This window comes from Bos indicus x Bos taurus, chromosome 10, assembly GCF_003369695.1.
Source record: "Bos indicus x Bos taurus breed Angus x Brahman F1 hybrid chromosome 10, Bos_hybrid_MaternalHap_v2.0, whole genome shotgun sequence".
Lineage (NCBI taxonomy): Eukaryota > Metazoa > Chordata > Mammalia > Artiodactyla > Bovidae > Bos > Bos indicus x Bos taurus.
The window spans coordinates 5,368,349-5,381,911 of record NC_040085.1 but is presented as its reverse complement, the minus strand read 5'-3'; the positions used below and the strand labels follow the sequence as shown (position 1 = coordinate 5,381,911).

At 40.7% G+C, this 13,563-nt stretch overlaps 1 protein-coding gene across 3 annotated transcripts in view; it reads right to left on the bottom strand.

Moving 5' to 3' along the window:
- The window catches only part of TXNDC16 (thioredoxin domain containing 16), a 92,983-nt gene that overhangs the window by 70,887 nt on the left and 8,533 nt on the right, over positions 1 to 13,563 (bottom strand). For all 3 annotated transcript variants that reach the window (XM_027552974.1, XM_027552976.1, XM_027552975.1), the window contains exons 4-6: positions 12,571 to 12,653; positions 5,117 to 5,190; positions 4,246 to 4,320 (exon numbers count right to left, since the gene is read on the bottom strand). In XM_027552974.1, coding sequence (XP_027408775.1) covers positions 4,246 to 4,320; positions 5,117 to 5,190; positions 12,571 to 12,653 — 232 coding nt within the window. The remainder of the gene's footprint in view (positions 1 to 4,245; positions 4,321 to 5,116; positions 5,191 to 12,570; positions 12,654 to 13,563) is intronic.

Below are 13,563 nucleotides of genomic sequence, written 5' to 3'. Positions count from 1 at the left end.
CTGCTCTAAAAAACATCTGTTAAGTTTTTAAGTGAATTCCTTTGTAACAAAAGCAAAAGGGAGACCTTGGTACAACTTAAAATCCAGAAGTTAAAAGAGAAAAGATAAATTTGACCTGATAATATTTTTTTTTTAAATAGGGAAATTCAAAAGATAAATCACAAACAGGAAAATGTACAGTTTCTATCTCCTTTATATACAGAAAGTACTTTGCAATTAATAAGAAAGTTCAAAATGTGATAGAAAAAAGGGCAAAAAATATCCAGCAACAAGTTCAGTTTCATTTCTATGAATAGTATGCAACTGAAAAGAGTACAAGAGAGAAACTGCTTGCCAGGAACTGGGTATTTCAAACTGATGCTCTTAGCACAAACAAGTAGGATGATGGCTTAAGAGACATTCTCTTTCTTCGTGGAGGAAAAAAAAAGTACAGCTCTGATATTGCATACTATTTATTTAGCACAGTTCTTCAAGATCCTACATATCATTACTGAAAATTTTTGTAAATTACTGTATTCCACAAGTCATTTTTCTTATGCTTTAAACAAAAATGAGGACATTGCATCTTTAGAATTCTACTTTCCTGATATTTCTTTTTTTTTCTGCCCAGTTTCTTCCTCCTCTATATGTTTGTTCTGTCCTAGAATGCTCCCTAGATGACCTACATGTTGACAACACTCCTTAGGAATGCAAATTCCTACAACTGCCTACTGGAGACTCAGATAAGATGAGCATCTGACTTATTAAACTAGACTTATTTTTTCCTGTAACCTTGCCCTTCTTCCTTTGCCTATCTCAGATGGTGATCAGATCAGCATCTGATGGGGTAGAGTGAGGAGGGAAGGAAGGAAAAGAAGAGATCAGGGATTATTCAAATTAATCGCTACCAAATTCAGTTAATTTCACCTCTTAGAGGGCTTTTCTGAGAAGGCAATGGCAACTCACTCCAGTCCTCTTGCCTAGAAAATCCCATGGACCGAGGAGCCTGGTAGGCTACAGTCCATGGGGTTGCAAAGAGTCAGACACAAGCCACTTCACTTTCACTTTTCACTTTCATGCATTGGAGAAGGAAATGGCAACCCACTTCAGTGTTCTTGCCTGTAGAATCCCAGGGACAGGGGAGCCTGGTGGGCTGCTGTCTATGGGGTCGCACAGAGTTGGACATGACTGAAGCAACTCAGCAGCAGCAGCAGCAGAGGGCTTTCCTGGTGGCCTGGTGATTAAGAATTTGCCTCTCAATGCAGAGGACGTGGATTTGATCCCTCACTGGGGAACTAAGAGTCCCATAGGCCACGGGGCAACTAAGCCGATGGCCTCAAGCCCGCACACTCTGGAGCCTCTTTTCCACAACTAGAAAATCTGTGCACCCCAACAAAAGATCCCACGGGACACAACAAAGACTCCTTGTGCCACAAGTAAGACCCAACACAACCAAAAAATAAGTATTTCTTAAAAATTTCACCTCCTCACCATTAAAAAGAAACCTCCTCTTTGCTATCTTTATTTCCCTAGATTCTAAATGGCCACACAATGGTGTCTACATGTGTGTGGATCCCATGGACTTGTCTCTCACCCACCAGAAGGAGCTCTTAAGTGCTAATCCGATCACATCTCTTACTGCCTACAACCTTCTGCTGAACAATCAGGTCAATTAGGACAAAGAGTAAAAGTCACAACCAAGCCTTTATTTACTCACTGCGACAGTGCTAGAGGCAAAAGGGGAGGAGAGACACCAGCTCCACAAGCTCCATTCCCTTCCCCAACCACAGAACAGCTCCAGGCCAGAGCCACTGGGCACAGGAGTCATCTCATTCCAAGGAGCCCCAAAGAGCTGGCTCCTATCTCTGATGTGAGCGGGCACCTTCCCTCTATGAGGCCTGCCAGACACAGCCTGCAGCTGCCTGTGGTTGGGCCTGGAAGATCCACAAGGACTGTGGCCCAGAGCCGGCCTCCTCACCCTTCACTGGCTACCCCAAAGCCTCAATTCCTTCTCATGGTAAACAAAGATCCCCTCCGCTGACCCCATGCCAAGTTCTCTGCTCTCACCTCCTGCTTTACATACATTTGAAACGCCAGTAAAAACTACCCTCTCCAAACTGTCTTGACCTCCCTGCCTGGGCTCATAGTTCCCTCTGCTTCTTCCACCTTTCATTTCTTCACTGAGCAAACGCCTGTTTATCCCTTAAGACACACCCCAAATGCTACCTTCCTTCAGGAAGGCTTCTTACCAAATATCCACCCTCATTCTAGACCCAAGGAAATATTCTCTACCCTGTTGACATTTAAGCCCTTATGAAGCTCTATTTCACTTACTATATAATATTTTCTGTTTATCATATCTGTCTTTGCAACAAAATGCTAAATTCTTAGAGGACAGAACTGTATCTTATTCTGTTTTGCATCTCCAATGCCTTACAAGTATCTGGTATATAGGAATACTCTATTTGTGGCAGTAGTGTTCTATAAATCAGCCTTTGTACAGCAAAGGAACAGAACACCACAGAAGGATTGAATGACATAAGCCCCACAGGCTACCTAGTTCAGGTATCAGGGTCTCCAGCTCGGGCAGCCTCTCTACATCTACTGCCCAATAGTTTCAAAACCACCTTTGTCATGGAGCTAGCGTGAACCTGCTGCTCCAGAATTTGCTGTCAAACTTGTCAAAGACAACCTTAGTATCCCCTCCCCCATCCCTTAAAGAACCTTTCTCTGATTCGTCACCCTTACTTCTGGGTCAAAGATAGTCAATGGGTGTCCACTGTAAAAAGAGCATAAATGAGTAAGCTTCTTGAGAACTAATATATCTATGACTTGAATTTTTTGCTAAGCTTTTTATCACTCCCACTATCAAGATAGCCATCCCTTCTTTATTCTGGAACAGCCCAGGAGCTCTTTAGAATTCCTTCTTCAAAAGACCATCTCTTATCACTTACAACTGGCTGTTCAGGCCACAGGCCTCAGGGTTCACGGTTAGCAGAGATTTCTAAAGACTATTCACTAATATTAGTACTGGAACATGTGATAACCACAACTTTTCACCTTTGAAGTTGAGAATGTCCTGTAACTTAAATTTCACCCAGGGCTTCCCTCATGGCTCAGCGGGTAAAGAATCTGCTTGCAGTGCAGGAGACACAGGAGATGTAAATTTGATTCCTGGGTTGGGAAGATCCCCTGGAGAAGGCAATGGCAACCCACTCCTGTATTCTTGCCTGGAAAATCCCATGGACAGCAGAGTTTGGTGGGCTACAGTCCATAGTGTCACAAAAAGTCAGACATGACTGAGTGACTAACACTAACTTTCACCCAAAGTCTCATTTTTGTGAGAATCAGGTAGAAGAGAAGGAAGATGGGAGCCACACAGAAAATAAGATACTCAATTTCAGAAAAGGTCTCAGTGGCAAAAGAACCACAGTAAATGTTAAATTGAAAAAGTCCATGCAAAGTCATGTCCTGAAAAGTCGTAGCTGTTAGCTCTGTCACCAAAGATATTACTGCTTCATTTGAGGAGGAATGGACTCCAGGTGAGTCTGAATCCCAGGCCTAATGATTCCGTGCTAGGAGAGTTAAATTAGATTCACTCCCTCAATAAACATTCAATATGTGCTGAGGATATCTGAAATGTTTCTGTACTTACTGAGCAGGCACAGAGCTACAGACTCCAGAAAAAAATCAGGCAGAGGTGAAAAGGAGGCTAGACACTTCAAAAACCCTAGTGGGAATAGCAAAAATGAGCTTCTGACCTGGTAAAATCCTCACTCCACAGACAGAATCAAAGGCAAGAGCAATAGTATGACCCAGGTGGCCATGTTGTACCATTTCCTACTTTTATGCAGAATATTTCCATGTTTCTGTATACTTTGCCATTCAAGAAATTATAGATACCCTACATGGAAAAACAGGCTTCCCTTGTGGCTCAGCTGGTAAAGAATCTGCCTGCAATGTGGGAGTCCTGGGCTTAATCCCTGGGTTGGGAAGATCCCCTGGAGAAGGGAAAGGCTACCAACTCCAGTATCCTTGCCTGGAGAATTCCATGGACTGTTTAGTCCATGGGGTTGCCAAGAGTCAGACAAGACTGAGCAACTTTCACTTCACTACGTGGGAAAACAGACAAGCAATATGTATAAAACTGATGCTTACAAATATAATGTTAAGGCCCTGAAGTATTACAATGGATTGCGATTGTCTAAAATGAAATCAATAGATAAATAACAAATGAGTAAGTAAACAAGTGCCCCCTGAACTTACAAGAGCACATGAGCAACGATAGCATCCACGTCAAACAAGGTATCCGTTGGGAATTCTCTCAGCGGTATGTTGCCCCTGTAAAGCATTACAGAAAGATTTCCTTAGCATTCAATTCACTTGTGGCTCTAACACACTGACTGGAAGTTCTTTGATGTTAGAACCTGTGTCTCATCCACTATCCGATGCACCTACCAGAGCACTGGTCATAACACACACTGAAATACTTACTATACACACCTCATAGACAGGCTCACTTTGAAAAGCTCTGTGGTTGGCAAAAAGACTGGGAAAAAACATGAGTCCCAACAGGGCTTCCTCCTGCCTCCCTTTCTCACAGCATACACAGATGCCCCAAATGGGCTGGGAAGGAGACAAGCAGAAGAGACAAAGAAGGGTCCTTAGCAGTAGGTCCCGGAGGATAAAGGACCTGTCCCTACTTCCTAGGCCAAATCCCAAGAGTTTGCTGACTCAGATTAGAAGACCCCAGTATGGAGAAATCTATAACCTGGAAACCTGTAGACCCCTAAAAAATAAAGTAGTAAGACATTTATTTCACACCTGACCTGACATACCTACTTAGAACATGACATATACTAAGTGCTTACTTACCAGGCATTTGCAGTCAAAGCTTACATAAGATTCTCATATAATATCCAAAACAACCCTGACAGTTAAGTATCATTCTCCTCAATCTATCGATTAGGAAGCCAAAGTGGAGGTAACAAATCTATTACTTAGACTTTTTTGCTAAGCTTCATATGATCCCCATTACACAGAGCTTCCTTCTGGCTTCGTGACATTTCGTATACTTGAATATTTTAGAGGCATAGCTTTATATTTATCCATCCCAGTGAAAAAAAAACTAGTTTACCTGAATAAATATGCTTTTATCAAATCCTTTTCACTTCCACAGTATCTCGATGTTTCTTCTGTGACACAATTAACCTTTAAAAGATTATATTTAACGCTTAAGAGTGTAGAGCAAATGGCAGAGTTTCTTGGTTAGGGAAACACAAAGGAAAGTTAAATAGTGCAGTGTATCTCCAGATCACATTTCTTATTTTACTTTTTTTCTGACTTATATGCTGTAACTGCTCACTTATACCGAAGAGTTATATTTAATCACGCACAATTCAATTCAATCTTATGAAGGAAGTAGGAGATAATGACGTAGAAAAGGAAGGAAACAATAAAAGCAAGACAAAAAAATCATGGGCAAAAGCCAGGAAACAGAGAAGTGAATGGTAAGTTGGAACCACAGAAGCATCTCAGTAGCTGGAACACAGGTATGACAGATACTGCTGGTTCCCCACCCCAAATCCATCCCACTCTCTTTGCTTCACTAACAGAATGTCACTAATAGCAAGTTCCCCCATTAAAAGACTTTTCCAGACTCCCCCAAAAGCTAAGGATAGGTACATAATGTGCGGAGAAGTCACAGGTTTGGCATTCCTAGAAGGGTCTTAAAGGAGGTTGTCTGATACTCATGCTCTTCCCACTCCTTGATGACAAAGAAAAAAACCTAACAAGGCAGGTAGGCACCAGCAGTCATCATGGGCCATAAGGCATCCTTAAAGGAGAAACCCTTGCTAAGGATGGTGCAAAAGAAAGAACGAGTCTGAGTTCCTGATGATTTTAGAGCAGCCACAACACTCTTGATAGTTTACAATGAAGACTCTGTGAAAAATATGAGGACGATCCTGGCAGCAACATGCAGATGAAATGGAAGGTATAGCACAAAGGCAAGGAAGCCAGATGACAGAGTATCACATCAGTACAGGTCAAAGCTTCCCTCATAGCTCAGTTGGTAAAGAATCGGCCTGCAATGCAGGAGACCTGGGTTCGATTCCTGGTCAGGAAGATCCTCTGGAGAAGGAAATGGCAACCACTCCAGTATTCTTGCCTGGAGAATTCCACAGAGGAGCCTGGCGGGCTACAGCCCATGGGGTTGCAAGAGTCAAATATGACTTAGCAACTAAACCACCACCACCACAGGTCAAGAAGGGTTTCCCTGGTGACTCAGACTGTAAAGAATTCACCTGCAATGTGGGAGACTAGGTTGGATCCCTGGGTCAGGAAGATCCCCTAGAGGAGGGCATGGCAACCCACTCCAGTATTCATGTCTGCAGAATCCTATGGACAGAGGAGCCTGGCAGGCTCCAGTCTATAGGGTTGCAAGGAGTGGGACACCACTGAGCGACTAACACTTTCACTTTCACAGGTCAAGGCTGACAAGGGCCTGAAGTAAAGCAGAAAAGGACAGAAGAGATTCAAGAGACTTTTCACAAATACAGAAAGTAAAACTAAGAAGACTGAGCGTATAATATGCACCACGGGACATAGAGGGGAAGGAAAGAGAGAGAATGAAGAGGCTGTCAGACAGGGCAAGTGGGTTGCCTGAAACATAACTTACCAAAACTAAGATAGGAAGAACAGTTAGTATTTTGTTTTGGATTTTGTTAAATTTGCATTTGTTAATGGGTTTTTTTTGTTTTGTTTTTGGTTTTTGTTTTCAGGTTAACTTTAATGGAGTTTGAGGAAGCACAGTGACAAGTGGAAAAGCTACATTTGTTTTATTTTTCAAACAGCTACTAAAAGAGAACTGATACCCAGAAAGGATATGAGGAATAGAGAACCAGAATTAAAAGTCAGAGTATAGTCATAACCAAAAGCCATGAATTTTACTATAATTAAAAAAAAAATTTTTTTTAAGTCAGAGCATAGGGGATGGTTGATATTATGATAACAGATTTGTCCATTCATTCACTCAAAACACATTTGAACACCTATCGTATGTTAGTCACTATTCTCTTCACTGGGAGCACAGTTAGGTTCCAAATTAAAATCTTTCCCTTTAGAACTCATATTCTAAAAGCAGAGATAGACCATTTAAAAACTAAATAATATGTAATGTTAAGCACTATGAAGGAAAAAAAACTTACTATGGGGATAGTGTATGACAGGACATTTTAGGTAAGAAGGCTTACCTAAAGAAGGCTTATCTTCATCAAAGAAGGATTCTCTGAGGAGGTAACATGTGAACAAAGAACTGAAGTAACGGAATGATGCATGCAAATATATAAATATGTGGAAGAGATGAGTGGGAAATACCTGCAAAGGCCTTATGGAAAATCTAGCAGGTTCAAGTAACACAAAGACAACTAGCAAGTGCCAGGAACAAACTGAGGAAGGTGGAGGAACAGAAAGTGAGATAAGAGGAAGTCAGTATCCAAAGAGGAGTTTCGATTTTAACACAACTCTAATGGGAAGCCTTTCTGAGATCTGATACATTTGCTTATGTGTGGAGAAGGGTTTGGTGAGACAAAAGTGAAAGGAAAAAGGCCAAATAGGCAGCTGTTGTGGTTTCCCAGAGGAGAAGTGAGGATGTTTGGACAAGATACTGGAAATGAAGATACCGGAAGTGGTCAAGTATGCATGGTTTTGATAGTAGAACCTGAGAGAAAGTGAAAGTCACTCAGTTGTGTCCAACTCTTTGCAACCCTATGGACTGTACAGTCCATGGAATTCTCCAGCCCTGAATACTGGAGTGGGCAGCCTTTCCCTTCTCCAGGGGATTTTCCCAACCCAGGGATTGAACCCAGCTCTCTCGCATTGCGGGCAGATTCTTTACCAGCTGAGCCACAAGGGAAGCCTAAGAATACAGGAGTGGATAGCCTATCCCTTGTCCAGAGGATCTTCCTGACCCAGGAATTGAACTGGGGTCTCCTGATTACAGGCGGATTCTTAACCAGTTGAGCTACCAGGGAAGTAGAACCTGAAGGACTTATTAATGGATTGGTTATGATAGAAAAAAGATGACCCAAAGGTTTTTTGCTTTTAAATCTACATTGATAAAGTAATATAGTCACACCAGCTTTCTTTTGGTTATTATTTGCATGATATATTATTTTTCCTTCATTTACTTTGAGAGTTTCTAAAGTCTTGAAGATGCATTTCTAAATATCTTACAACTGGATTTGGTTGATCATAGAAAAAGCAAGAGAGTTCCAGAAAAACATCTACTTCTGCTTTATTGACTATGCCAAAGCCTTTGACTGTGTGGATCACAATAAACTGTGGAAAATTTTGAAACAGATGGGAATACCAGACCTCCTGATCTGCCTCTTGAGAAATTTGTATGCAGGTCAGGAAGCAACAGTTAGAACTGGACATGGAACAGACTGGTTCCAAATAGGAAAAGGAGTTCATCAAGGCTGTATATTGTCACCCTGTTTATTTAACTTCTATGCAGAGTAAACCATGAGAAACGCTGGACTGGAAGAAACACAAGCTGGAATCAAGATTGCCGGGAGAAATATCAATAACCTCAGATATGCGGATGACACCACCCTTATGGCAGAAAGTGAAGAGGAACTCAAAAGCCTCTTGATGAAAGTGAAAGTGGAGAGTGAAAAAGTTGGCTTAAAGCTCAACATTCAGAAAATGAAGATCATGGCATCCGGTCCCACCACTTCATGGGAAATAGATGGGGAAACAGTGGAAACAGTGTCAGACTTTATTTTTCTGGGCTCCAAAATCACTACAGATGGTGACTGCAGCCATGAAATTAGAAGACGCTTACTCCTTGGAAGGAAAGTTATGACCAACCTAGAGAGCATATTCAAAAGCAAAGACATTACTTTGCCAACAAAGGTTCGTCTAGTCAAGGCTATGGTTTTTCCTTTGGTCATGTATGGATGTGAGAGTTGGACTGTGAAGAAGGCTGAGCGCCGAAGACTTGATGCTTTTGAACTGTGCTGTTGGAGAAGACTCTTGAGAGTCCCTTGGACGGCAAGGAGATCCAACCAGTCCATTCTAAAGGAGATCAGCCCTGGGATTTCTTTGGAAGGAATGATGCTAAAGCTGAAACTCCAGTACTTTGGCCACCTCATGCGAAGAGTTGACTCACTGGAAAAGACTCTGGTGCTGGGAGGGATTGGGGGCAGGAGGAGAAGGGGACGACAGAGGATGGGATGGCTGGATGGCATCAGTGACTCGATGGACGTGAGTCTGAGTGAACTCCAGGAGTTGGTGATGGACAGGGAGGCCTGGCGTGCTGGGATTCATGGGGTCGCAGAGTCGGACACGACTGAGCGACTGATCTGATCTGATCTGATTGTTCCCAGCCTGACAATCGTTTTCTTACCTGGAATATTTAGTCCATTTATAATTTAATGTTTTCTTCATCTACATCTGCCTAAAGAAATCTTAACTTTTGAAGACAATCTCAAAATGCTACTTTTTGTGAAGTCTTTCCCAATACCATAATATGATGTCCACTTTGATAATCATGTAAGATTTCTTTCTTTTAAACCTCTATAGCATTATATTTGTACCTCTTATAATGACCAAGTTCTGCCAGTTATTATAATGGTCTGCAGGAATTCTCTGGCAGTACAGTGGTTGGGACTCCAAGCTTTCACTGCCAAGGGCCCAGATTCAATCCTTGGTCAGGGAGCTAAGATTCCCAAAGGTGTGCAGCGTAACCAAAAAAAAAAAAAAAGGTCTGTGAATGTGTTTTGGATATCTACTCTCCAAAGAAAAGTCTGGGATCTTAGTTATTTTTCCGTCTTGAGAAATGGAGTATTTCCTGCCGTATCAGCAAACAAAGGATGTCACGGTGATCAGCTATTGCAGCCACCACCGAAGGTGAGCCCTGAGAAAACTCAGGATGTGAAAATACAGGATACTGGCACCAGATAGCTGAGGTACGTATCAAAGGAATGATTTCAGTGAGCCCGGATTCTTGCATATTCCCATACACAGAAAACCACTAAATTCCTTAACTTGCCATATCTGACTTTCCTTTAATTAACAGCAATCAATTTTGACATTCGGACTACCTGCCCTTTTTGGCAAAACTTCTACAAAATCCGGTTGCCCCTGTCAACTCCTCAGAGCTATTCTCTCAGGGTTACTTGAGGTGCTGGCTCCTGGGTTTTAAGTCCTAAAAATCCCCTCCTAAGAAAACATAACTCTCAACTTTTAGGTTGTGAATACTTTTTAAGTCTACAATCCAATAAGAGACTAAATAATCCTGAGCTCTTTTCAGCCTCCTAAGCAGTACTGAGCATCTACTATGCACCAGGGACTGAGCTAGGTACTCGAGGTCCAGGTCTGTCTCTTTCACCATGGTTTCCTTTCCACATAACTTCAAAGCCCTCACTGTAAAAGCTTTATGAACTGTTAGTTCATAAAGGTGATCTTTAGGCATGAACCTTCATATTCTACTCCAGTGAGCAAACACATAGTCACTAGTCATCAGTTTACTGACTGCTAGATAAACAGTATGATTATCCCTTTGGAGTGTCATACCAACCCAGTATTTTGTTTCTAAATCCCAATTTTTGTTCAAAGCTTGGGCACCATTATCATTCCAGAGTATAAACTGGTTCACAATTAATCGAGACCCTGAGACCTCTATACAAAGAGAACTGACACTTTAAAAAAAAAAGATTTTTTTTTAAAGGTATATACATGCATGCTTAGTCGCTTAGTTGTGTCCAATTCTTTGTGATCTTTGGACCATAGCCCATCGGGCTCCTCTGTCCACAGGATTTTTCAGGCAAGAATACTCCAGTGGGGTGCCATTTCCTTCTCCAAGGAATATAACTATGATATAATAAGAAATATATATTTGGTCTCTACCCCTCGTTCCTGACACAGAGCTCCTGGTGGTGGTTATGGTGGTTAATTGCTAAGTCATGTCTGACGCTTGCAAGCCCAGAGACTGTATCCCACCAGTCTCCTCTGTCCATGGGATTTCCCAGGCAAAAATACTGGTGTGGACTGCCATTTCCTCCTCCAGGGGATGTTCTTGACCCAGGGATCAAACCCAGGTCTCCTGCATTGTAGGCATATTCTTTACTGACTGAGCCACTAGGGAAGTACCTAAAACCCTGTAATTTCCTGAATGATGGAGTGGTAGGAGTATCTTTTGTTCTAATATTTGGTCCTTTAACCCCAAATATAAGAGTTTCTAAAACCCTTGGAATCTCTGGCAGTGATAAGAGTCTGTCTGTATGCAAATGAAATGACTGGCAGTTGGGGCCCTTAGATAGCTTCAGGAAGGGGGCTGGTTGCCAGCAAAAGGCAAGATTAGAGTGGTAACTTTCAGCCCCACTTCCCTTCCCTTCTCAAGCTCCTGCACTTGAGACTCTTCCAGATCTTGCCCATGTATTTCTTCCTGGCTGTTCCTAAGATATCCTTTGTAAGAAGCCAGTAACAGTTAAGTAAAGTCTTCCCCTGAGTTCTGTGAGTCACTGTAGCCAATTATGGACCCTGAGGATGGGGTTGTGAGAACCCCCATTTGTAGCCAAGTCGTAGGAAGCCTGGGGATCTTCTCACTCCCTGTGACTGGAATCTAAAGTGAGAGCAATCTCACAGGACTGTACCCTTCCCCTGAGGGGTCTGTGCTAATGCTGGGTTGTTGGTGTCAGACCTGCTTGGTGTGGAAAACACACACATTTGGTGTCAGAAGTGTTTTGTGGTGAAAGTGAAGAGTTTCCCTTTAAAAGTCACAGTCAGTTAACTTTTCTATGTTTCCTGCCCTGGGAACTCAAGCTGCAGGGATCAAGACAGACAGTAGCCATCTCTCAAAGGAGGAAGGTTAATGAACTAGAAAAGAATAAATGTACACAGAAAGTCAGGGAGACACTAATCTGAAGAATTTAATAATCACTGGGTAATTAATCATTCCACTTTCTGAGGTACAAATTCTAAGTTTAAACTAAATGAAAGGCTCATGAAGCTATTTAAACCATGATGCATCTGGAAATTTTCCATAATACTCCACAGCAAGTTTGAACACTTTTTGAGAAATTAAATATGTAATTTCAAATTAGGTCGTCTTAACATTTTTCTAAAAATAAATATGACAACCACAACATAAGCAATTATAAAGACAGAATATGAAAGAAAAAACAAAAACACACACTTCAATTACTTCAATTTTGATACCTCAGTTTGTGCTAATACAAATGTTTTAATAGTTATGAATATCTATTATGATATATTTCTTAGGCAAAATAAAAAGAGCCTATATACAAGACTGAAAAAATGACACTATAGCTCCAATAGAATGGTTTACAAAATAAAGCTCTAAGAATTCTAAATAGCTTTTTCCTCTGTATTTGTACTAACTTGTATAATAATTTGGAACCATCTATACTTCTGCTTATTCTTATGAAAAAAAAGATAGAAAAAATATTTTTCCAGTTTGAAAAAAGATGTGAAACAACATATTACTTTTAGATACTCACTCTTAGGTCACACAACTGTAGAATGTTTGTCACTAATAATTTATTAACATAAATATGTTTTTACCTTTGCTACTGAAATTCCATAGTCCTGGAGAGGTTTAGCAGCCTCATTCAATTCTTCAAGAAACATAGAAGTTCTTGGAGACTCTAAAATAAGAAATGTTTTATGAATGTTTTATGACTTGCCCTTAGGAAAAATGAATTTTTAAAATTAAAGCCAAAAGCTGCAAACTGCAAAAGAAATATATTAGTTTGCTCAACTACTATGCAACAACAAATAAGTAACTAAACAAACCAATTACATATTTTTGTACCCTATTTCCTATTGCCTCATTATTCTTATTTCTAATATTTTTATCATGAAATATTTTCATTTTGTGACCTTAGAAGCTTTCTAGACATAAACTGGATAAATAAACGTTTAATTTAAATGGAACAGTTGTCATTATTTTTCCAAGTTTAATACTATACACAAACATACATGTACAAAAATTTCAAAATGATTTTAACATACCATTTTCAAATCCTAATTATAATAAAGTGTTAGTCACTCAGTCGTGCCTGACTCTTTGTGACCCTATGGACTGTAGCCCGCCAGGCTCCTCTGACAATGGAATTCTCTAGGCAAGAACACTGGAGTGGGTTGCCATTCCCTTCTCCAAGAGATCTTCCCAAACCAGGGTTCGAACCCAGGTCTCCTGCATTGGAGGCAAACTCTTTACCTTCTAAGACACCAAAGAACCCCTATAAGGGAGCCAACAAATATGTGAATTCACTTACTAATTCCAAGAATAGTATTTTTTAAGGCCTGAGAAATTTTAATAGAACTGTGACAGTGATCAGTTATGTTCAATAGCTGTATTAATTAATTCAGTATAATCAACAGTATGGTTAAAGCAGAGTATTAAACTTAAGCATCAGTATTACTATATTTAAAGTTTTAAAACACTTTAAAAATATTTACATGCTAAAAATATCAAAATGTTTACTTTTAGAAATGATAATGAAATGATATTACTCATAGCTAATTCTCACCTAGTATTTACTATGGATTAGG